We start from the raw sequence: 24,089 nt of genomic DNA, 5'->3' as shown, positions 1-24,089 counted from the left end.
CACAGGAACGTCCACAGCTGCCGCACACTTGTGGTCTTAACAAGTGCTTATGGCACTGTCTGTGGACAGAGTGCATTTTATGCCTCAGAATGATTTAAAAATTGACTTTCTTCTTTGGTGCTTTTGACAAAGTATTAATCAAAATAGTGCTTAACCTTCCATCTCAGGTTACCATATGAGTTATTTTCACCGTAAATGACAGGATCACAGGGCAGAAGCAAGTAACAAGGTTGAACAAAGAGATCACATTCCCCTTTTAGAGGGTGTCAATGCGGTAGACACATATAAACTATACACCATAGAGCATAAGAGAAAGCTGAAAAATTAGCCTAACATAAGGATCATTCAGGAGGATTCTCCTAAGTATAGCTTCTCTGTAAGTATAGCTTTTTGCGAGAGAATTTAACCTGAATAACTTGAACAGCTGACGACTTTCATATACAATTTATGTTTCCTTAAAATATGTTTTCCATTGGAAAAATTCACTACTCCACTCTATGTTTCTCAGTTTATGATATGGTGCGTTCTTTGAGACTTTTATTTTGAAAACCAATAACACGTTGTTTGCTGTAGTCTCTGAAGTTCTGACACGACCCTGTGGAGACATCGTCGTTAGAAATAGATCTTTGTTCTATGTATTTTTCTCAGGGTTAGAAATGTAAAATGAGCAGAATAAAGTTCGTGAATATATGGGTAAATCGATGCTTCCGTCACGACGCCGCGGTAAAAACACGGGCACCATGTTTCCTGTTAACTGGTAGAGAATACGGAGAACGCAGCTCCGTCTCAGAGTCGGACTCCACTGCCAGCAGAACAAGGCGACCGAGAGCTGCAGATATCGCGGCAAGGCTTCGGCATGAAAAGGAGAAACAGACAGCAGAGGTTGGTAACGCTAAACCTTTGAATTTGCACAACAAGCGCAACGAGAGAACTGCCCATCATTAATGTATTCAGGGTTTTCAAACACTAGATGGCGCTCCCGAGTGAGTACATGTGGAGCATTTAAACAAAATCAAAGGCCCTTAAACACTTTTATATGGAGGAATATAATCATTTTTTGACATAGAACATCATAAAACCGCTGTTATATTTCCAAGCGCTTTTGAACCCCAGCTGTAGGACTTCATAACAGCGCCACATTTACGTTAACTCAATGAGCTGCTCGCACGCTAACCAATCAGCACTCCGTAGCAGTAACGCCAACCAATCGATTTTTCCTGCTTACCAAAATTAAAGAAAGAACAGAGGGTTAGAAACTATTGCAACTTTTCATATTTAGCTGCGTAGCTCCCTTCAACCCAATTCATTTTGCAGTCATAGTTTTGATATAACGGGTGAAATAGGAAGTGGTCTGGGTCACCTTAAACTGACTGTCATTATTTTTGTCCCACCATTTTTTTGTTCCTTCTTCCCCATTTTATCTTCCAAAGGTTCCAGTGTCTCCTGTCCAGAGAAGAGTTTCAGAGCTGAAGCAGTTCACGCAGCAGCTACAGTCTGTTCATCCAAATGTTTTTGCAAAAGCGCTCTATAGGAGTATTTTATACCAAGACCAACACCTGATTGCCATAAACAAGCCATATGGAGTGCCTGTTTACAGTAAGTCCTTGGCAGTAACTGCATATCAGATTAAAGAGACACTGTATGTACAATTGTCTGGACACTCTGTGATAAGCGTCAGCTAGAGGGCTGTAACACTCCCAGCCCTGGGCTGTGGAGCAGTGGAACTGCGTTGTCTGGAGTGATGAAGCACCATCCAGTAACTGCGCTGGAGTGCTGTGTGTGAACCAGAACTAATCATCCAGTATCATTAGTTGACTAATGTTCTTGTGGCTGAATGCAATTAATTATCTAGTATGAAGCATTCCCAAAAAATAGGTATGGAAACATCATTAAATAGAAGAATAACAGTAATGTAGACACCTGTAAATGACAAAAATGGTTAGCAAAAAATGCAGGTAACATACTGCTGCTCGTCTCACTCATGTACTCATGTAATACTTGTCAGGGTTACGTCTACACTAAGTGACACTCTACGCGTGCACATCATTTTAGGTCTGATTGCTAGTTTTATGCTATGTTATAAGCATTGTTACTCTATAATTTGAATGAAGTTAATAGAATTGGTGAGTTTGCATGTAAGCATAACCGATGATTGGGAGAGTGGTGTCTTAGTCATTGAAAAAGTACCTTTCACTACAATGCATAATCATTGATTATTTCTACAGATACTGGAGGCATCAGGAACAGTATTGCAGAGAGCCTGCCAGTCTTGGCTAAAATCATTAACAATATGCAGGGAGGATCTCAGTTGCACATTTGTCACAGTCTGGGGAAAGACTCCACAGGAGTGCTGCTCCTGGCCAAGACAGAAGAGGCATGTGAACGAGTACAGAGTCAAATCAAATTGCATCAGATGGACAGGAAATACATGTAAGTAATAACATGACTTGTTTCTTGACACTTGACTCTAATAACAAAACAAAGCCCAGTTAGAAACATTGTGCAGGGCCGGATTAAGATCAGGCCTACCTTGATATGCAGGTAGAACTTACAATGGTCCAAAGAATGCATCATTATAATAATCTGTTTCCTACTATGCAGGGTGGTCACTGTAGGTGTTCCTGTTCCTTCTGAGGGAGTGATTGATATCCCCATCATTGAGAAGGAGATCACAGGGACCCAGCATCATTTCAAGGTAACCAGATGTTAAGGCAAGTTTACAAGAGAAGGATAGGCCTAGTCTAGTCTGTGCTGATTTAACAAGATTCCTTTTTGGACTTCAGTAAGACAGCAGATACACTATATGTCCAAAGGTTTGGAGACTCCAGCTCATCTCAGAGGTATTGGATGGTGCTTCATCACTGCAGAGAACACAGTTCCACTGCTCCACAGCCAAGTGCTGGGGATATTTATACCCCTCTAGTGGACACTTGGCATTAGTGATGGTGACCTTAGGCTCTGAGCGTCCCATTCTGGTGACAATGCTTTTCTAAGGAGATTATACAAGTTATGTGTGTGCAATTGAACATCTGTGTCAGCTGAATATGGGTTGTCTGGATACTTTTGAACATACAGTGTACATTATTTTAGTGTTTGGCAGTGTTTACTAGCCAATCCAATAAACCTTTGTAATAAGCACGTAAGACTTCTCACGCTCTATCCTCCATTGTAAATGTTTATTGATTATACTTCCTCAGATGGGTCTGAGTCCACTCTACAGACTGACTGAGGAAGGCGATGGATTGACCAGAGTGAGGGCCCATCGCCAAGCACATAGTGCTGCTACACAGTACAGAGTACTGGACAGTAGTTCAGGCTGCAGCTTGGTAGAGCTCCAGCCAGTTACAGGTACTGCCTTGAAATAACCATTTGTATTTAACAGCCTGAATTTACTCAGCATCTAAGAATAGCAGATCTGAATCAGCCGTGTTTACATTAAGTAAACAATTAGCATTTTACATTGTCAAATGAATCAGTATAATGTTGGTGTTTAGGTCATTATACCGAGCCAGAGCTTCTTTATAAATTTGTGGTTGTGACTTTAAAACATGAAGACATATTACTTACTCTGAAAAACTGCTAGAAAATCTGACCTTATGCCTCTGACTTTTTATTATTATTTCAGGCTTCCAGGGTGATTCACAGCAGTGCATGAACACCATATTAATGTTTTTTCTTTCAAATTTAACAAAAAAATCGGACATCGTGCAGCTTTAAACTTGGTGTCATTCCAAACATATTCGAAGTACACTTGTTGGCCACTGGCCACTATTATTGACACCTTTTTATGCACAATTTGTGTTGGCAAACATCTAGCCCTTTATCAATGGTCAGTTCCTCACTACAGGGCCACTGTGGGCTGAATATTTTTGGTTAGTGGTCTAGTAGTGATGCTAATGTAATAAAACGAGCAACACCACTGTGCCTGATATACTTGGACTAGGGCACCACACTACCATGTTACTGCTACTGCAGTACTCAAAATGGTCCCCTAGCCAAAAATTGGCTAATAATGGTCCCCTAGCCAATGAAGGTTCATGTGGTAGATAAAGGAGGGCTGATAAATTGTGCAACAAAAGAAGCCGTAGTCTGTAAATCTACAAATGCATCTGTACGGTAGGTGTACCTTATAAAATGACAGTGGGTATAGGTACTAAGTAGGTGTACCAAATAAACTGGCAACTCAGTGTATGTTGTATATCTGTTGTAGAAGTGAAACACCAGCTGCGGGTACACATGGCACTGGCTCTAGCCTGCCCTATTCTGGGAGATCATAAGTATGCTTACTGGAACAAGCTGGCTCCCCAGGTATGTAACTGTAAACAAACCTCGGACATTCAAGACTTTAGATTTTAGACAAACGGACTGAGTCTGCAAAACTGCTTTAACTAAAACTTAAGTCTTCAAAATTTAAACACTCAATCAACATAAAGCATCACTTAACAAAAGTATTAGTTATTGCAGAATATGGGGGGAATGGCAATGATTATATTTTTGTAATGTTCTAATGTTTAAGTATAGCTTCATTGTGGGCCCTGTTTACTAAAAGCATTCTAGAATGGGCCCACATAATGGAAAAATGTGGGTTTTCTTTTAATTCAGCAAGTTGCAATATGTAAACATCATTTTCTAAAACATATTGGTCAGTCCCCAGTCTGTAACCTCCATATATGGAAAAAAATAAGTGGCAGCCTACTTTAAATGATTTTTGTGATGTTATGAAAACCTGCACATTTATATTCACCTATTCGGTCTGCAAGAGTTTAGCCCTGCCTATTCAGATGAAGATTACAAGGAGTGTTTCAGCCTGGGCTGCTTTTTGAACAAGGCTGCCAATCAATATAGAGCATATATACATATTCAATGCACAACAATATAGCCTGTTTATTTCTGAGGAATAAACAGAATTTGGAAAATGGACCTCTAAGAATATTACTGTTTTTGGTGCATAAAATCTCAGGGGATATAATAAATCCAGAGGATATGGGCCCTTTAAGCTGGCTGTACAACTTTCAGCACTCTCTAAGGTTTAGGTGATGCTCTCTCCTGGAAACCAGGCTCTGTGGTAAATTTCCCAAACGTATCAAAGCCTGCAGCATGTCCTGTCAAAATGAGTGTTCAGACAATATTCCTCCCAGCCTGTGTACCAGTGATCTTTTGGGGCTCAACCATCTCATGTTGACTGTAGTGTTTTCTTAAGACGTGACTCTTCACCGTCATGCTTGAGGACCAAAGTGTGTCTCATGTTTCTGCCTGTAGAAGTTGCCAGAAGGCGTGCTGCGAAGGCTCGGCCTGGAGCAGAGCAAAACCCGATACCTCCCTCTTCACCTCCATGTCAGACAGATTATACTGCCAGCGGTCAAGGGTCACTGTGACCTCATCGTGTCCTGCCCACTACCCAAATACTTCACCACGACTCTGAAAAGACTGCAGATTTCATTGCCTGAGAAGCCGTAAGAGATGAGCACCACCTGTTCTGTTTTTCAATATGCTCTCACTGGCCACTTTGTCTCACCTACCTGGTATCTACAGTCTTTGTCCATGTTATCAGGTCCTTTTATCATAGGAGCACTTTGTTGTTCTACAGTTAACGATTGTCCATTTGTTTCTTTGCATAATTTGTCTCAAACCCCCACAGGACCACCACTGAGGTGTTCTTTGGGTGGTGGAACATTCTCAGCACTGCACTGACATGTTAGTTAATGTGGTACAGGAGAATCTCACTCACCAGTACTGCTGGAGTTTTTAAAGACACTTTGTCGGTTCATCTTGTAGATGTAAAGTTAGAGAAGACAGTTGCTGCACAGTTTGTGTTAGTCATCGTCTAGTCCTTCATCAATGGTCAGTTTTTGGCCATAGGACACTGTTGGCTGAATATTTTCTCAGTCCAGCAGTGACAGAGTTGTTTGAAAACTCCAGCAACACTGCTGTGTCTGTTCCACTCATATCAGCAAAGCATACTTAAAATGTAATTACCATGTCAGAGTCACTGCAGTGCTACATATAATCCACCATCCAAATAGTACCATAGTACTTGCCCAAGGGTGGTCTGGTATAGGGAAGGGGGGGATCCTGACCACTGATGAATACAAGGTATCTAATAAAGTGGACAGTGAAGTGTATATAGTATACGACTAAATGCCAAGGGTGGTCTATTTTTAAGTATGATATTTACACACAGTGAAGACCTTGACAAAACATTTTTAAGTTGGTGGTAGTTCATAAGTAGCCTAAGGTTGCTAAGTTTTGTGTACTAGCTTGCATCTCAAGATTAGTACACATTACATACCTAATCAAATTAGTGTTTAGTGTACAACTGAAATGGAGCTAAAACAATAACAGCTGTGTCCTAATAGTATAGGGCTGCTTCATATATGGGTCTCACTGTCTTTACAGGATTGTTATATTTGTGTAAATGATTTGTCTGTCTACAAGTATGTAATAAAAACAGTAAACAGGCTTTCACAAGCAATTACTTTGCCTTGAATTTTTTCAAAGCAGTCTTCCCCATGAAAATACAACTAAATGAGTCAAAGAAAACACAACACAGAGGTACAGGGACCTCACTGTACAAAAGGCATGTTCGAAAACACAGGCTCCATTTTTTCAGTCTCCAGCACCACTATATCAATACATATCAGATTACCATAGATGCATATATAAAAATAATAATAAAAAAAAAAATTAAGTCTTTCCATGTAGAGTACACGCTTCGAAGTGTGTTGACTGTGCTCCTGCCAAGTCCTAGTTTGGGGATGTGGACAGCATTGGGGGCTAGGGGAAGATGAAGCCATGGTATGCGCATTCATGCGACTGTCCCGTGTTTTGCTGCCCCATAAGGTCTTGCGGCAACGACCCCTGTCTAATTTCAGTATTATATGCTCCTAATGAATGAACAGACGGGAGAAAACGAGTGATGTAAGAGGAGGACTGGGGCGAGACGGAGAGCTACATACTTGACAGAGCCACGAGAAAAAGAGAAATTGCGTTAAGAGGTTAGACTGTGTAACTCTGGCGGCCATCACATGAACAGAGTAAATTTTTATTATAAAATAAAAAGGCTCATAAGTCCCAAGTCCAGTCCTTCACTGAAGCTCTCCAGCAGCAGCCTGGCAGAGGAGGCAAATGAAACAAGAAAAGGAAAAACTGGAAGTTGAATGAGTCAGCGTAGAAAATTAAAATGGTTCGCACCATAATCTCAGTCTGCAAGCTGTTTTTATAACCGTAGTGCCAATCGCAACAACTTGAGGAAATAAAGCTTGCAGTGCAAGTCACTGCTGTTGGATGGGCTCAAAGAAGTACTACAAACAACTTATAAAGGGCAAAGAAACACCTTGCAAATCAGGCTCCTTTTAGCCAATGAAGTATCATATAACTACATTATTGCAATCTTTGAACTCATAACCATTTTAGAACTACATTACTGGACATGGACAGCAAAATAAAAAAGGATGCCTGGCTAAATTTTTCAGATGGTATTCCAAGAAGATGATGCCAATGCTCGTATCTTCTGGCTTAACTATCGGTCTGTACACTCTTGAAAGGCAGACGCTTGAATTTACTCCTCCATCAGTAACAGTTTTGAAAGTTTTTCAAAACAAAGACCACTGGCCCTGCAATGTGCATGTGCAACTATTCAAAACACTAATTTACAGAGCATATGTAGAGAATTTATGGAATTTAATATTGCCTCCTCTGTACCGCTACCTGCCTGCCGCTTCAGCTCATGAGTAAATACAGAGCGCAAGGAGCCAGCAATGGTTCAAGATTTCCCTCCTTTGTGTGAGCGACTGTGTCGCGGAGAAGCTGCAAGGACGGAGGAGCTCAGAGGCAGAAACAGACTTCTCTCCATTCACCATCTTTCTCCGTCTTCCTTGTACTCCCTTCACTGAATGTTGGCCTGTGCAATGGAGATTATTTCCTGGATTTCCCTCACCATCATGATGCGTGTAAGCATGTGTTCCAGTTGCTCGCTTGTGATTGGCTGGGTCGAGTACCATATGGGGCTGTTTGGGGCCACAACGGGCTCTGGTGTCAGGTAATAAGTGTCGTTCCGGCCTTTGGCAATCTGGGGGCTGAAAAGACATGGCAAGCAATGCATTCAGAGAGGTGAGACATATCCTCCTGCATATCTATTACGTCTTCAAGTTTGAAACCATTTGCATTAAGTCACATCTTTCAATTTTTTTTTTTTATTTGAATTGCTCACCATAAGACATTAACAGATAATTGCATGCCAAACAGCATTTGACAGGCTTTAAATAATGACTAATATTTCTAAACTGCCCCCCCACACACTTCCTTGTGAGTAACAAACTCAAAATACCACTTTCTTTTTTAGATAGACGGTTGCTCTTTTTTGAGGTACGAGCTTATGATTTAACTGAAATAAACAGATTGACAGTTTTGTGCAGTCATATTTTAAACCTGCTGTAAAACTAATTTGGCAAAAGAAAAAAGAAGCTAATACTCCCACCTGAAGTGGTTACGTGTCAGGAGTAAGAACTGGACACACGGCGGTACTTGGATAAGGATTGCTATAATTACATATTTTGAGTACTGAATGGCAGGTTTGATTAATTGAGAATTACTTAATCAAACTTGCCATTTTCCATGTTTACCATCCTTTTAATATACATTTTGCATACACTGAGCATTTTGCTTAGCATTTGATCATTTAATATGCTCCCACACAATTTCTTTCTAAGACATCGCTGCTCTTTCAACATTCGCCACATGGAAAGTGGTGTCATGTCAAAATTAGAGAAAACAAAATGTGTATGGAAATTGGAAACCTAAAGAATGGATTGAGCAGAAGCTCACCATTTGAAGAGGTAAAAGTCATAGAGCTTGACAGGACATCGAAGTGGATTCTCTGGATCCTCAGCTTGCTCTGCGTACATGTCATCTGTCACTATGGGGGGAAAAAAATAGAGCCCACAAAGAATAAAATTCCATCTCAAACACAAAACTATAATAATTTATAGTCTGAAATAAAAGTTGCTGCATCTGCTTAACTGAAAACGAAGTACCCAGGCACAAAATAAGGTCTTTCACACCTTTCTGTCCAACATGATGAGAGCCTACGCCCTTTAGGTAGCGGATGCTAGTGCTCTTGTCTTTCGGATTGGCTGGGTTCTTCTTTGTGTGTCGTAGCACTTTGGAGAAGGCCACTTTCATATGCTGCTCTACTGTGGTAAGGTGGAAGTACCTGGACAACAGATAACTGCATTTAGTCTACCTTCTGCTTCAATGCTTCACAATTTAAATAACTGGGTAATGTTACATCATAGAACATTCAAAGTGTAGAGAAAGAAAGGACAAGCTAAAATTAAGCAAAGACCAAACATAAAACATGTGGATAGTGGAAGCCAAAATAATGTAACGGAAAGAGGCTCACCATAAACGAGAGAGAAAGACAATGACTTACTTGGTGTTGAAGTACATTAGTGTAGTGAGTAGAGTAGAAGGAGAATGTGCACCTAGCTGTTTACACTCCCACAACATCTCCTCTGTCACATGACTGGGAATAATATAACCTGGCACGAGAAGCAAACACAACTTTCAGTTGGGTACGTTTGTCTTGTTACTACACACGTGCAAAACATCCCAGAAAGTAAACAGCATTTCTTTCAGAACACTTACAATGCTTGAGCACTACTTACCTAGTGGATGGATACTTGGCCTCCACTCCTCCAGTATTTTGTGTAAGCACTGCGAGAAGCGAATGTAGTACTGATCCGAAAAAATGTCATCCACTCTGCCGTTCTCAAACATAAACTACCCAGAAAACAGTCAGAAATCACATGCTAGACAAAACATCAATAAGCTTGAGCAAACTGAATAAAACAGTGCTTGTATAAAAAATAATTTTTTTAAAATTACAAAATGGTGAAAAGAACAGAGACAACATACTTTTTGAATGCATAAGAAAACGTAATAGAGTGCGTCAGGCTCAAATGGCTCCCCCTCTAAGCCACGAGCTTCCAAGGTCATCAGGGCCAGAGCTACATTGAGCTCGCCTACTGAGCTGGAGATCAGGTCCTCCCGGAAACGCAGTGGCTGACGGCCTGTGAAGACAGAAGATGGGAAAATCACAACAGAAACAGAAAAACAATACTAATAAACATAGAAAATTACTATTTTAAATGATGACAAAGTAGCAGAGATATGAAGCTTAGAAAAAAAATCTGAACACAAATGCAGAGAGAAGAGGGACTTACGGCCGATTGGTGCTAGTTTGTTCTGTTCATTCTTATCTAGCTCTGCGTTTTTGCGTTGTACCCAAAGCCTCCAAGTCTCTAGACCTTCTTCTGGTTTTAGGGAGTTTGGAAGGAGCAACTCAGGAGGAGCTTCAGCTTGTGGTTCTGCCTCTGCCTGTGGGGAGAAGTAAACAATGGGGTAGTCAGTAAGGGCATGAGTTCTCTTTCAGTGGTCAGACTACAAACAATTAGTAAACTGTGTAAATAATGAAACTTATCTCCATTTTCTTCTTACATAATTGGGTAAATGGTATTGTAAAGTTCTCATCAATCAAATCTTAACTAGCTGCTGTTTAACTTCTGGGATGGAGAAATGATCATGCTTGTTCCTCAATAGAAGGGAACACAATGGAAGCCTGGCACAAATGTTGCTGTTTGTTGTGACTTTCTGAAAGACTGACATACATAATGATATTTACGTTTAGCTCTGTACATTGTTTTCCAGATTGGTCATACAATGATTCAACATGCTAATGCCTGATTAACTCAAACTCTAGTAACCTGGAACTCGCCCAGGTTTACCACTTGGATTTACAACTGTATACCATTTGATAACTTGTGGCGAGAAGCTCAGAAATTCTTCAGATTATAAGGACTGTCCAAACAACATTTGATCAACATACTCCTGCTTCCAATCAACAGCAAAGACTAACCTGTAGATGGAGCTGCTGTTCCTGAGCCTCAGCCTCCTGGACATGCTGCTGCTGCTGTGGGTCCCATATGTGCAGTGCCTGGGTGGTGCCCGAGTATCCTCCTCCTACGGTCTGTACCGCTACTGGGATGTGAATGTTTCCGTTCATAAACTGTGCTGGAAACAACGAGTGCACCACTTCCTCCTGTGTGGTCACTCCTGCACCAGACACAGGCACAGCAACCGCGCCGGCTGCCTGGGCCGCAATCTTGTCCTTATCTTTATCCTGCGGGGCGGGTGAGGCCTGCACCTGTACTGTGCTGTATGCCTCCTGGGGGATGGCGATGTGGGTCACACCCTGCTGCTGAGGAGCCGAATACACTGGGATGGTCCAGGTCTCGCCTGCTGGTCCCGTGATAGTGCCAGTGGCACTGTACAGATGAGTGCTGTCAACTGTCAGCAGGTCAGGCCGGAGCGACAGGTAACCCTGCTGTTGGCCTTGTGGAATGGCCAGCACTGTGGCCAGCTGCTGGCCCTGGGGAAGCGAGTATGACACCACAGTGGGTACATCCACCTTGCGCTTCTTGGCTGGTTGCAGGACTGCCGGTGAAGCCCCTGGTCTACGCTCAGCTTCACGTGGAGAACCCTGCTGCTGGGGGGGAGACAATGCCTCCACCGTCTGAATCTGGATCTGCTGACCTCCAGCTACTGCTGCCACCAGCTGCGCCTGGATCTGAGACAACAGCACAGGATATATACACACATACTGCACATGCCAATGGTAGGGAATATGTATAGTTACATTTATATTCACGTTCCTGAATGTATGAGAATTTTGGGCCAAATGTCGTTGGGAACCAACCAAGTGTAAAATTTTTAAACCAGTTAAACTCTTGGTGAAGGCAAGGCCCCTCTGTCAGAACTTAATGTAGAGGGTGATGTGTTCTTCAACACTGTCCGACAGACAAGAAGTCTAATTTGCTTCACTCGTGTTACTGACTGCACTCTGGACGTTAATAGCACACAATAAAAAAAAATTTGCAGGTGGGTTTTAGAGGGGGTATACCCTTGTTAGCAGTTAATTATCACAATTCAGTTTGTTCCCAAACAAATATTTGCATTATGAAATCATGTCTAGCCCCACAAGCCTAGGCTACATCCATCTTAACAATGTTACTTTTTCAAAATTGGGTCTCGAAAATCATCCTTACATGTATAACACATTATGTCTAAGACAGTGGTTCTCTGTCCTCATACTGTACAGTCCCCTGCTCCCAACATTCCTCATAAAACTAATTACTTATGAACCTTGCTGAGGTGAACCACATCACAACATCCACAGCAGTGGTACTTCAGGACTAAAATTAGAACCACCAGTCTAAGATACTTTACACACAGACTGTTCACACACCATAAGCAACCCAAAATACTCATCCCATGATAGTACAATAACTGACAAACATACAGGCAAACTAGAGTTCTCAAAATATCATAAACAATGGCTAATCTTAAGCTAAATCATGGTCTGTTTCAACAAACTTCTGTGTAAAATGTACACTTAAAAATGCCTAAGCACAGGTCCGAAAGCCTATTAAAGCTAGAGTCAAAAACTTCAAGAAAGGGCACCTCCAAAAAAAATAACGCTACTACAGGACTGCATGAAAACGGGCATTATGTATTTTAACTACACTCTATGTATAAATAAGAAGGCTTGGCATTTTCTGCTACTTTTTATGTATAAACATCTGCATGCACCTGTTGCTGCTGTTCCTCTGTAAGCTCCCCCTGCTGCACCAGCTGTGTTGTAGTGACTCCGTGTAGCTGCTGCTGGGTAGGAGATGCCACCTGCAGCACCTGACCAACTGTCTGACCTTGCTCACCTTGAATCTGCACCTGGGGCAGGAAGAAAAACAAAGTGTGCAAAAGAAAGAGAAACACACAAAAACATTGTGGATTAAATCTCTGGCCTCACGGACTAGAACAGCAATTAGCCCTTTCTGTATGAGCCAAGTAAGGGCCATGTACAGTACCATCCTATGTATGTATGGAAGACTTTTGAGAGTGGGGGAAGTGGGGCAGTTCTAACCTGGACTTGAATTTGCTGCTCTGATGCCTGCTGCACAGCTGCAGCCAGCTGTGGTGAGATCTGTGTTGATGTCACCTGCACCTGGGCAAGCACAAAAAAGATTACCAACTCTTTTCTGAGCCACTTCAGTACTTCTACTTTAAACTGGGCAGCACCTAAGGGTTGGTGATATGGCAAAAATATATCATACTACTTCAAAACATTTTCTTGATACAGAAGATGGGTAATTTTTCTTTTTTGTCCTTGATTAGCTGGAACAAACATAGAACCATAAGTGTACACTTAAAATATTAATTAGTTTAAAAAAAAGTGACATTTATAAAAACTATCAAAACTAACAGGACAATAATTATTAAAGAATGTTTCACATGTTGTGCATGTTTCCAAATAAACCCAATTACAAAAGTAATTTTGCTCTATTTGTAATAAAATTTGCAGAAAGTTAGTTATGTACTGACATTATCCACAATATTCTCAGAAAAGCATACTGTAACAATGTGATATCCAGTTTATATCCTGATGTAGCCTATATCAAGGTGGAGATAATGATGAAAAATACCAAGTATACTAAATTGCAAAACCCACACATCATAAGCAGCTTTTAAAACCAGAATTCAAAACAGTTCTCTCTTACTGGACATGCCAGCTCAAGCAATGAGCCTGCCACCTCTGTGCTGTCAGTGTAGATGCAGTTGGCCCCCTGCTGGTAGACCATGGTGGTGGTAGTGCCACTGGTCTGCTGGCTAAACTCCTGCAGGACTTCGGGCCCTTTGGCAGCCAGTGACTCCAGAAACTCCTTCATGCGGTGCTGAGGCACAGTTCGTGCCTTTTGCCGCACATACTCGTCGAACGAGATCGCACCGCCTTCGATCGGCTCATTCATGACAGGTCAATCCACCTTGCTTTGACAGAAGCCTAAAAGAGGAAATCAAGAGGAGTTTAAAATCCGGACACGTGTATACCATTAGACCATAGTACTGAAATGTTGACACTCTTGGGATAAACATGTGAAAGGCATACTAAGTGCCATTTTCCTGGAGACATAAACAGATGGCTTGATTGTGGTCTTATGAGAGGCTTCATTGGTCCATCAAGAAATAAAAATAGTAATGCATTTTCCAGCTCAGCATTTTTTCTGATGTATTATCAAAGATTCCTTACCAAGTGCCATTAAGCAATATTAACTTCTTTATCTCACTGATCCATAATGAAATATTCAACTTCCACCACTTTTAAAGACAACCAAATACACACCCTCCTCTAAAATATGTAACACATTCTATTATATTGAACAATACAATCTCAAGTTTTCACAAGTAAACTACCTTTGTTTCAGGAAGATGAGCGCAGTCTTTAAAAGAACAAAGAGCAAAGAGGGAGAAAAAAGCAGCCTCTAAGTGTGTTGCACTTTGGACCACTCAGTCTCTTCTGGCTTGTAACCAAACTGAGACTAAATCCTATATGGCTTCTTATTGGAAACATCACGGACTATTTGGGTGTAGAAGCCCTTTTTAAGGACATATAGTGCACGTTATAGAGAGCAGGACGGCAAAATTCAAAACGATTCCCTTTTAAACAAAGCATGCATCACTCAAGCATAAAAGTAATTATTCCATGATTTATGGTTGTGCACTATATAGAGTGCAAGGAGCCATTTAAGCCTAGTCCTCCGTTGGAGTCCCCTCAACCTCCCCGTTGAAAGGCTTGAAAGCCGAATGTTTCAAACCCATAACTTCACCTGGTATCCTTAAAGCTCTTTAATATGAGTAATATCTGATAACATATCGCTGATGCGAAAAAGCACTGATGTTTGACGCCCGTGTCAGACCAGCAAAGCAAAGTAGCTGCGATACAATATTAGCTAGCTTTTAGGCTAGCTAGCTAATAGGCTAAAGTAAAACATAAATAAGCTAAAGTCCACAAGCCGCAGGACTTATTCGTACTGTGCGTTTGTGTTTTAAAAGCCAAATAATGTTCATCTGTGACATAACTTCCTAGCTACGCTGTCACTTAAAGAGCGCATAGAGATATTTAGGTTAGCTGGCTGGCTAACGGTAGCGTACTAACTAGCATCGGCCGTGCATCCCTGCCATGCTACCTTAAATAAAACCAAAACCAATTTCCGCCAAAACACGCCGTTCAAAAAATAAAACCCCACCAAAGCCCGACTGAATTCCCTACACCACACATGTAACAGGCATCCTAGGCGAAACACAGAGTTATAACCGCTCAGACGCCGTTTTATTTCTTCTCTTATTTCGGTGCAACAAACAATACCAAATAAATGACGTGACGTGTGATTGTTGTAGCTCCACATTAATCACACCGTTAAAACCGTTAAAACGCACCACCGACTCGTCTGCGGAAAGTCCTACCGTGTTAGGAAACGGAGAAACACGCTCCTCGGGTCGCTTGACGGGGTAGAGCACCGATATATTTATAATTTTTACAAATATATGTTTTTAAGAGCGGCGGGCTGACGGAAGTAGGCCTCCTGTGAGAGAGTGCGGGACCTCGGACTGTGGTGTTTGGAGAGCGCCGCTTCAGTGGAGGCGGAGAAGGGGCTGCAGCTCCCTCTTCAGGCTGCACTGCTGCCCCAAAACACTAAACCAGAATACTTTTAACATACATACCTTAAATTTACCACCTGCTATCGCACTGTGTTGCGCAAAACGTGGAAATAAATTCACTGCTGCGTTTGTGGATTTCTGTCCACGGGATCTTTAGTTTCTTGTGTTCAGCAAACGTTTGCATTGGGTTAATTTGTGTTAATGCCATTTGGGCCACTTTAATGTACAGCAGTCCATATAATTCTGGTGTATTCAGTCAATTTCTAAGCTCTATTCAGCCCTCATGAGTCTGAATTGCTTACTTTGTATTCGGTCGACAACAGGATACCAACCATAACATTACAATCTTTAACTTCTTGCTTATTAAAACGGCGATTTTCTTTATTCTTCACAGCGCAGAATGCATATTAAAACGAGAAACACGCAGATTTTTTCAGTTTGTTCATCTGAGTGCGATTCGCAGAAGCCCGTTGTTTACCTAATTTCGGCGTGCATGTGCCTTTAAGTGGGGCTGTATTTGCTCCAGTCCGCCTTAAAGCGCTAGGCATGTGTGTGTGAGGGCCTCCCCCTGCTCGCGCTGCAAAGCGCGGCCTGACTGAGCTCTTAAGGTGGACCGACGGAGATGCGTAATACAAGTGCCCTCAGTCTAACCAGCGCGGCCGAGGAAAGAGTTAATTCCCACGGTCTATCTCTTAACCCTACGATGACCCCGACCTGAAGTTTTGTCATTGATATCCTTATACAACGACACCAGGGACTTCCGAAATACACGGTTTTTCATCACTGTTGCCCACAAAACATTTTTGTCCTTTATTGATTTTATTGCTATATTATGCTCTTTCACAGTAGGCAAAGGAGAGCTGAGGTTCCATAACTTGACAAGCGTTTATGGACATTTTATGTAGAATTGAAGCACATTTTAATTTGCAACTCACCTAAATTTATAATTAGGCATTGCATACATGCTACACTGCCAGAAAAAGGGGTGGTATATTTTATGTATGTAAGTGTACCCTGAAAGGTACAACATGGTCCTTACGATCTAAATATGCATCTTAAATGAAATTTAAGGGTACATTACATTGATAATTCCGGGGAAAACATACATACTTGTACTTTTTAAAAGAGAAAAAAGAAAAAAAAAAGTCAAGAGAGGCTGTAAGGAGTCATTTCAACTAAAAAAAGATCTAAATATGATAGTTATGTTCTTTAAAGTGATATTTCTACCTAAAACTAGCATTTAATATATTATTTATTGCATTTTGCCATATTCTGTAGCACAGTATTGCATCCTTGAGCTTCATTGGTTTGATCAAATTCACAATTTATACATCGTATCATCAAAAATGTGCAGTAACCCTACTATCTGGTCTTTTTTCTGCATTAGCCAGCTGGTGGGAAAAAAATCAATCAACTTGCCCTCAAGTTAAGTGATACTTTTTTAATCCCACAACCAGGGAAATTCCACCTCCACATTTAACCCATCCGTGAAGTGAAACACCACATACACACTAGTGAACACACAAGGGGTGTGCAGTGGGCAGCCCTATCCACGGCACCCAGGGAGCAATTGGGGGTTAAGTGTCTTGCTCAAGGACACCTCAGTCAAGAACTGTCTGTGCTGGGGATTGAACCGGCAACCTTCCGGTCACAAGGCAAGCTCCCTAACCCCCAGCCCACAACTGCCCCCTATTCACCCTCAGAGCACTTGTAGTTTTTAAAAAGTTACTCCACCTTCAAGATACATCATCAGAAGTGGATTTTCCTTCTCTTTAAACCAGAACATTTGCTGTAGAGACTATTGTGCCAACCCTGCAGGAGGTAAGCTGGCATATAGGACAGATATAATGCTGGTTATGTTTTTCATTTGGGCTAACATGCCTATTTAACTAAAGGTGCTGAGGAAACACACCAGCAACAATATTTGTATCCTGAAAGTTATTTTTTTTCTAGTGTAGAAAGGTGTTACTATGCTACTGTGTATGCGCTTGCTTGTGAACGTGACACAGTCAAACACAATCTAGGTAAATCCATTAGATGAACTCACTTGTGGGAAACAGCCATCATGTTTAGGCACTATTTGGGAAGACTTTATCAAAGAGATTGACCGCCAATAGACTGCAACACTTTCTAATGAGTTAAGCACGAGCTACTCAGATGCATTCATAATCATTAAGTTCTGTCATTGGAGCTTAGTATACTGATTAGCATGGACTTTATCAATAGCATGAACTATGAGCAAGAATAATGTACAGCAGCAACACTTTTGTAGGCCACCATAGAGGACATAGAGCAGATACACCAAGGCCCATGAAATAATAGTAGTCATAAAAGATGCAAAAAAATAAAATGCCACAGTCTGTGCTTTGTCATGTTTTGTGTGGGCAGGCTGGCAAAGTGCAAAGCTAATGGTCTTAAATAAATCCTTTAAACTGAGGAGATTAGCTTTCTGCAGCTGTGAACAGATCAGAAAGCAAGAGATAAAGAAGACAAGAGGAGAAGAAAATGCCTGCATTTGTTGGGCACTACAACTCACCATCTTTTGCTGTTCCAGTTTTTGTTTGTCTATCTTCAAGATATTATATGCTATAGCACCTGATGTTTGTTAACCTACATTGCAGGAGCTGATACTAGGGCACCTACCAAAGATGATCACACAAAACATGAACCAGATGGTGGAAAGATTATGGCACAACGTCAGAGGGATCTAAGCATCAGCGCAGGAGCAGACACTGTAACATGTCATATTCGGGCATCACTCAGTGTCTGATCTCGGGCTTTTCACACTGATAACGACTGATTTGCATTTTGAGGAGCTCTACAATTTTCTGTGGATGCTGCAAAATCTTGAGGTGAGTTTTTAGGGCTAAAAACGCCAGAATTGTTGTCAATATGTCTGATATAGACTGATTTATAGATTGACTTTTCTCTCGTATCTGTTTTGGTACATGTCTAGGCAAGCAGTCTTCATCTCTGGCAGAATTTTTTGTAGGCCATATAACGTTACTCCAGAATTTCACAAATTAAAGTCAGAGAAGCAGGACTGAGTAAAACATCTTGCCTGCCATTTTATCATCATGTTTTCTAATTTTGTATATTGAATTGTATCTGATGTCTGCATGTGGGAAGATCAGCAGATTTGCAGCAAGGTTGCAGTTGTCGATTAATAATTAATAAGATGAATTGGACTGCCAATTCTCTTACTGAGAAAAATAAATGTGCCGATTAGGGATCTCTAGAGTGATGCCATAGAAAAACCTTAAATCAGTGTTTCTCAAACTGGTTTTCAAATGGCCTCCATGTTGTCTACTTTAACCCAGCTTTAAATGCCTAAGGACAGATAAAACATTGTGGACCCTCTAGAGGTTTCTGAGGACCGGTTTGAGAATCACTGCCCTGAAGTACCTGTCAATGGGTGATTCTTTAAAGGACTTTTCATAGAAATGGTGTGACCCCTTTTTAAAGTTTAAATAATCTCAGAAATGTACACCCAAGTCATCCATACAAAAAAGTCATCTAAAAGTCATGTACAATTTATGTGTCTTCCCACAGAACCTTAAGACATGGCTGCCTTCAGAAATCTCCACAGCTCAACAGCTTGGCTCCTGGCTCTGGCGTTAGGATTGTCTCTACTCCAGCAAGCTGCTGCTGCATTTGTTCAAACAGCAGGCAGCCCAGACTTAAAGGAGCTCTCAGGTCAAAGTAAGATAGGCCCAACCTTGACCACCACAGAAGATACTCAGGAGACTCTTCTACCAGCTCACTGGCCAGACAGAGGAGATAAAGGGCTCTCCAATGATTTGTTACTACTCCTTCATCCAAATATTGAAGGCTCAGGAGAAGGAAGTGGATTGCATGAGAGCATAGAGGGAAATGGGGGGAAGGCACCATCTACTGGCGTGTTGGAGATTAACATGTTCATCCTAGATGGTGAAGAGAAGAAAGATTTGGAGGAAAGTGTAACAGATGCACCTCCTCCCCCTGCTGTTCCACAAAAGCTCACGCAAAGGATTATCCACAGTGATGATCAGGGTATAATGATAATGAAAAGAAGTTATGTTGAATTTCCACAAGCCACATCTGCATTGCCCATTCAGTCCACCACACCAGCCCACACCAAACCGATCATCAATGAAAACAACAAAAATGCTAACCTTTCAACCTCAACAGCAGAAACAGCTACAGAAAAGGAAGTTACCACACTTGGTACACTCTTACAAGTTCCTGCTGTAGATGGCTTATTAAATGGCATGGGAACTGTTTCCACAGAACATGCAACAGAGGACAAAATGTCTACACTTAAAGCTGGACTTGAGGCCTCAGGCAGCATGCCCAGTCTTGAAGTTCCATCCATTGCTACCCAAACATCTGATGTGATCAGTAAATTGCTAGAACCATCTGAATCTCTAAATGAGGAAGACATGCAAGAGGCAGCAGAACCATCAACAGTGGACACTAAAACTATACAGACAGGTAAGTGCCAGCTCTTTGTTATTGTAAATGTGTTAAAGACCCAAACCTGTTCTCAATAGTTTTTTGTGTGTGTTTAAGGTAAAGGGATTTCTGAGAAGACCGTTTCTGATGCCAAAACACCTCCTCTGTCATCACCCTCAAAGCCAACTAATCAGTCAGTGGTGTCAGATGAAGAAAATGGTAGAGGTAATAAGTTAATCTATGTTTTATAGGGCCCATATTGCATAAATCCAAATTTTCCAAGCCTTTTTTGAACAAAACATTTGATGTGGTATCCCAACATTGTCAATGTTTCATAACATACCACACAGTCCATTTCTGGAAACTACTCTACTAAATGATCATGTTTTAAATTCACTATTTTTGTGATGTCACAAAAAAGAACAAATTTACATATATATACTTATTGAGTCTATAGTAGTTTAGCTTCACCATTTACATTGAAGCTATATGAAGTGCTTCAGGACAGACTAATCAGAAGAGAGATCATTAAATCTACAGTAACAAAACAGTCTCTTTAATTCCATGAGGTAAAGAGAGTTTGGAAAATGGTCATGTAAAAGTGAACCAAGTTCTTGTCACATAAACCCAAACATATGTTTTGTGGGCCCTTTACATAGCAGGTAATGTATTATTGATGCTGTATCTGTATATGCTTATGCAGTATATGGAATAGTCAATTCCATTAGTTTCGTCATTAATGAGGCTGGCATACAAGGTAAAGGTTCCTGGCCATTTTCATCAATAATCACCGAACCACACCACCATCATTCTTATTAATTATTGGATTTTATCCTTCCTTAGTCCTCTACATTCATGCCTGATATTTGTGATGCTATCTTATTATTTATTCTTTTGTGTTTTTAAAGGATCAACAAAGCATTTTATTGTCTTGTTCACTCTTAAAAATAAAAGTCGTAAAAAGGTTTCTTTGTGCAATGCCATAGAAGAACCACATCTGTGTCCCCTAAAAACCTTTCAATGGATGTTTAAGGATCTTTAGAGATGTTAAAAACCCTTAAACTGGCATAGAAACTTTACATTATGTGAAAGTTCTTTACAGCTTTTCAAGGTTCTTCACATTCACAAATCTCTTTTTGAAACATGGTTCTTTAAGGAACCAAAAGTGGTTCTTCTATGCCTTTAGTCAAAAAACTCTTTATGGCAGTGCTTCTTTTTTGCTGGACAGGAACAATTGAAATGCATACAATTTTCAAGCAAAATCAAATGTACACAATTTCAAATGTTGTTGATTACCCAAGAGCATTCAGAAACTCATCTTGACTGATTGATTGCATTTGGGGTAAGGAGAAAATTGTATAAATTGAGTTTTGTCCAAACCACTGCTTTAATAATCTATCCTCTCTCTCTTTCTCTCTCTCTAATATCACAGATGATGACAAACCAAAATGGTTTGGTGGAATATTTGGTCCAATCACAGAAAAAGGCCTGTCTGACATCTCAGATCCATGTGTGCTGGGTTTAAGCCCCTGTGTGTTTCCTACAAGCCCTAATGGCACCCTCCTGAAGTGGGAGGACTTGCGTCGCACTCTGGCGTTCGCCTGGGAGCTCCACGTCTTTGGCTCTGCCATCCTTTTTCTGTTAGTGGTGTGCTGGGCTATCTGGGGAGTGACAGGTGGAGGTGGCACGCACCACCCCTTTTGTGGACCCCTCATTTTGGCTAACACCTTGTTGCTCCTAGCAGGTTTGCTGAGATTCATTCAATTCATAGTTGACCCATATGGCACAAGGCATATTCTGCCTCGTCCAGTCCTCGCTGCACTGTATAACTTACCACTTGCCCTGATGCTGTGGGCACAGGTCACGCTAGCCCTGCTTGCTTTGAAAGGAATGAGGCTGAACCTCCTGGCTCCTGCTCTTCAGCGCCCCTATGTAACTGGAAGTCTAGCATCTTTGCATTGTGCTTCCCTTCTGGTGGCTGACCTCTTGTCCTACACTCTGTCTCCAGCGCTGCCCTTAATGCTCCAGACACTCTCGATCTGCTGGGGCTTACCCCTCTGTTTAGGAATTCTCTTCCGGGCTCTCACTCAACTTCGGTCTGCCACCAGAACCCCAATCCCAAGGTGGGGAGCCTACAAGAGGGTTGAGGAACGTGCCAGACGGGTGCTAATCGTTTGTGCCCTCCTGGGTGTGATGTGCTGCGCTCTACAGATCCATGGCCTGCTCTGGCTTTATGGGCTTCTTGGGGACTGGCGGCGTTTTGGCTGGGGCTGGTGGCTTGGGCAATTCTGGGCACGTCTGCTTGAGCTATCCTGGAGCCTCTCGCTCCTGTTGCTGGGTTCACGGGCATTCTGGAGGCCTAGAGGAGGGCACAAGAGAGGAGATACAGGTCAAGGGGCTTCTGGAAGATCTGAGAGAGAGGATCTGGCATCCTGCCTAGACAAACTATTTCCGGCAGGACCCTGGAAGAGGCAGGAAAACACCTGGGCTGATCTGTTACCTAATAATTGGGCAGGGTACCAGCAATCCAGAGCAAATTTGAGGAGTTCCATGGTTCGGAAGTATAAAGCAACTACAGGTGATAGTGTGAAGGACAGCAACACTGACAATATAAGTCCTGGAGCCTTTAATAACAGCAACTCTCAATCAGCTCCTCGGTGGTCTCATGGTATGGAATGGCAAGAGCGTGACTGTGTCTTGTCTCTTATCGAATTTGACCTATGCCCTCCTTCTCCCATCGAACTTAGACGTAGCATTGACAATGCCTTGAATTTTGGCCTGTTGGGCAGCATGGGTAGCCTCTTCACTCCTCCACCTCCATCCTGGACCCAGAGTGAGGTTTCCACAGCACCTCCTGGTAGTGATTTTACAACACAGACCACGCCCACCCACATAGCCTACAGATGGGCTCTTGATGCAGGTTCAAGCCCCATCTCTCCCCAGCGCTTCAGGACAGTGTCGCAACCTGAGGTGGCAGTGCTGGATCCACAAACCTTCCTTCCTCCAGACATTACCAATGAGAGAAGGCTATGGGAGAGAAATTCAGCTATGCCAGTAGTTAATGAAGATGGTGACTGGATCAGCATCACAAGTGGGGATGACATCACTAATCTTTAAACTGCTCTTAGACAGCTGTATGTTGCACTTTGATTCTCCAACTCAGCAGAGACTTAGTTGCTTTCATGTAGATCTTGTGATGAAGATCATGTATGCTGTAACAGTACATCAATTCTGATTGATGCGGCAATTCTAAAGACTATTAAAGGATTCTGCCAATGTTCATACAACTACATTGTGAAACTAAAAATTTTAAGAGCACTTTACAAAGTAAATGTCTTTTTTTTTTTCATTTTATTTATGGTTTGCAATGAAAGTTAGGAATTAGCAGTTTCTTAGGAATTTTATTCAAGCAAAGCTCAATAAATCTTTATTATCAACTTGACCTTTGGAATTTATTGTGAATTTCAATACAGATGTAATGTAAGCATAATGTCAGACCTTTGTTTCTTGGATGCATCAGTCACATTTATCATACAAAAGAATTATATTGGGAATACAGGATGTGTGAATCATACCAAAAATTGCAGATAATTGTTAAAAATGATGAGATGTTTAGATTTGACCAATATTTCAAAGCAATGTTTAATGACATTCTCCTGAAGTGCAGAACCCTGGGCTACTATGCTATAGTACTATGCAAAAGTCAGACATAAACGTTTAGTTTAATTTCCAATCATAATACGCCACTCTGGAGGAGTGGAAGCGTGTTTTATAGTGATGAATCATGCTTCACTATCTGACAGTCTGACATGTGCGTCTGGACTTAGAGGATGCCAGAAGAACGTTACTTGAAAGCCATAGTGCTAACTATGAAAAATGTATGCAGATTTTAAGCTTAAAAAGTAAGGAACTAGGTTAACTTCATTGAACTTGTAATATTATAATAATATATTGTAATAAGTTAACAGAAGAATAATTTGTTTTGCATTTGTTTACTTATTATTTAAAATTCAATGAACTCAATATTTCAAGTTAACATGGTTTTACACACACACACACACACACACACACACACTCTTCTAAGCCGCTTCTCCTTTAACATGGTT

At 41.4% G+C, this 24,089-nt stretch overlaps 3 protein-coding genes across 4 annotated transcripts; 2 read left to right on the top strand and 1 right to left on the bottom strand.

Moving 5' to 3' along the window:
* Window positions 1–551: 551 nt before the first annotated feature.
* On the top strand, window positions 552–6,472 carry rpusd4 (RNA pseudouridine synthase D4). The gene is made up of 7 exons (XM_017712500.2): window positions 552–882; window positions 1,431–1,596; window positions 2,226–2,430; window positions 2,602–2,695; window positions 3,198–3,348; window positions 4,211–4,308; window positions 5,260–6,472. Exons 1-7 carry the CDS (start codon window positions 664–666, stop codon window positions 5,455–5,457), a joined length of 1,131 nt encoding a protein of 376 aa, XP_017567989.1. The 5' UTR covers window positions 552–663; the 3' UTR covers window positions 5,458–6,472.
* Window positions 6,473–15,514, bottom strand: LOC108436178 (glutamine-rich protein 1). Of its 2 annotated transcripts, none has more exons than XM_017712512.2 (12): window positions 15,355–15,514; window positions 13,614–13,894; window positions 12,980–13,060; window positions 12,649–12,786; window positions 10,916–11,626; window positions 10,224–10,377; window positions 9,916–10,070; window positions 9,666–9,780; window positions 9,431–9,539; window positions 9,060–9,211; window positions 8,824–8,914; window positions 6,473–8,075 (listed from the first exon to the last, which is right to left on the bottom strand). In XM_017712512.2, the coding sequence occupies exons 2-12, from the start codon at window positions 13,860–13,862 to the stop codon at window positions 7,886–7,888; spliced, it is 2,145 nt and encodes a 714-aa protein (XP_017568001.1). In that variant the 5' UTR covers window positions 13,863–13,894; window positions 15,355–15,514; the 3' UTR covers window positions 6,473–7,885. The 2 variants fall into 2 exon arrangements, with proteins under 2 accessions (XP_017568001.1, XP_017568010.1); XM_017712521.2 differs by lacking the exon at window positions 15,355–15,514 and adding an exon at window positions 14,305–15,044.
* A 2,708-nt stretch (window positions 15,515–18,222) lies between these two features.
* Window positions 18,223–23,334, top strand: LOC108434919 (proline-rich transmembrane protein 3-like). Its single transcript, XM_017710361.2, has 4 exons — window positions 18,223–18,401; window positions 19,102–20,022; window positions 20,101–20,208; window positions 21,416–23,334. The coding sequence occupies exons 2-4, from the start codon at window positions 19,113–19,115 to the stop codon at window positions 23,098–23,100; spliced, it is 2,703 nt and encodes a 900-aa protein (XP_017565850.1). The 5' UTR covers window positions 18,223–18,401; window positions 19,102–19,112; the 3' UTR covers window positions 23,101–23,334.
* Window positions 23,335–24,089: the final 755 nt, after the last annotated feature.

Source organism: Pygocentrus nattereri, chromosome 21 (genome assembly GCF_015220715.1).
Source record: "Pygocentrus nattereri isolate fPygNat1 chromosome 21, fPygNat1.pri, whole genome shotgun sequence".
Classification (NCBI taxonomy): Eukaryota; Metazoa; Chordata; class Actinopteri; order Characiformes; family Serrasalmidae; genus Pygocentrus; species Pygocentrus nattereri.
The sequence above is the reverse complement of the archived record's forward strand: the minus strand, read 5'-3'. Positions and strand labels throughout refer to the sequence as shown.

Bases quoted from the DNA above. Each gene is read 5' to 3' on its own strand.
- LOC108434919 (XM_017710361.2), top strand. From the start codon at position 19,113: ATGGCTGCCTTCAGAAATCTCCACAGCTCAACAGCTTGGCTCCTGGCT. The intron at 20,023-20,100 runs GTAAGTGCCAGC...TGTGTGTTTAAG, and splicing joins CACTAAAACTATACAGACAG to GTAAAGGGATTTCTGAGAAG. The intron at 20,209-21,415 runs GTAATAAGTTAA...CTAATATCACAG, and splicing joins AGATGAAGAAAATGGTAGAG to ATGATGACAAACCAAAATGG.
- LOC108436178 (XM_017712512.2), bottom strand. From the start codon at position 13,862: ATGAATGAGCCGATCGAAGGCGGTGCGATCTCGTTCGACGAGTATGTG. The intron at 13,061-13,613 runs GTAAGAGAGAAC...GTGCTTGCCCAG, and splicing joins TGCTTGAGCTGGCATGTCCA to GTGCAGGTGACATCAACACA. The intron at 9,212-9,430 runs GTAAGTCATTGT...TCTGTTGTCCAG, and splicing joins CTAATGTACTTCAACACCAA to GTACTTCCACCTTACCACAG.
- rpusd4 (XM_017712500.2), top strand. From the start codon at position 664: ATGAGCAGAATAAAGTTCGTGAATATATGGGTAAATCGATGCTTCCGT. The intron at 883-1,430 runs GTTGGTAACGCT...TATCTTCCAAAG, and splicing joins AGGAGAAACAGACAGCAGAG to GTTCCAGTGTCTCCTGTCCA. The intron at 2,696-3,197 runs GTAACCAGATGT...ATACTTCCTCAG, and splicing joins GGACCCAGCATCATTTCAAG to ATGGGTCTGAGTCCACTCTA.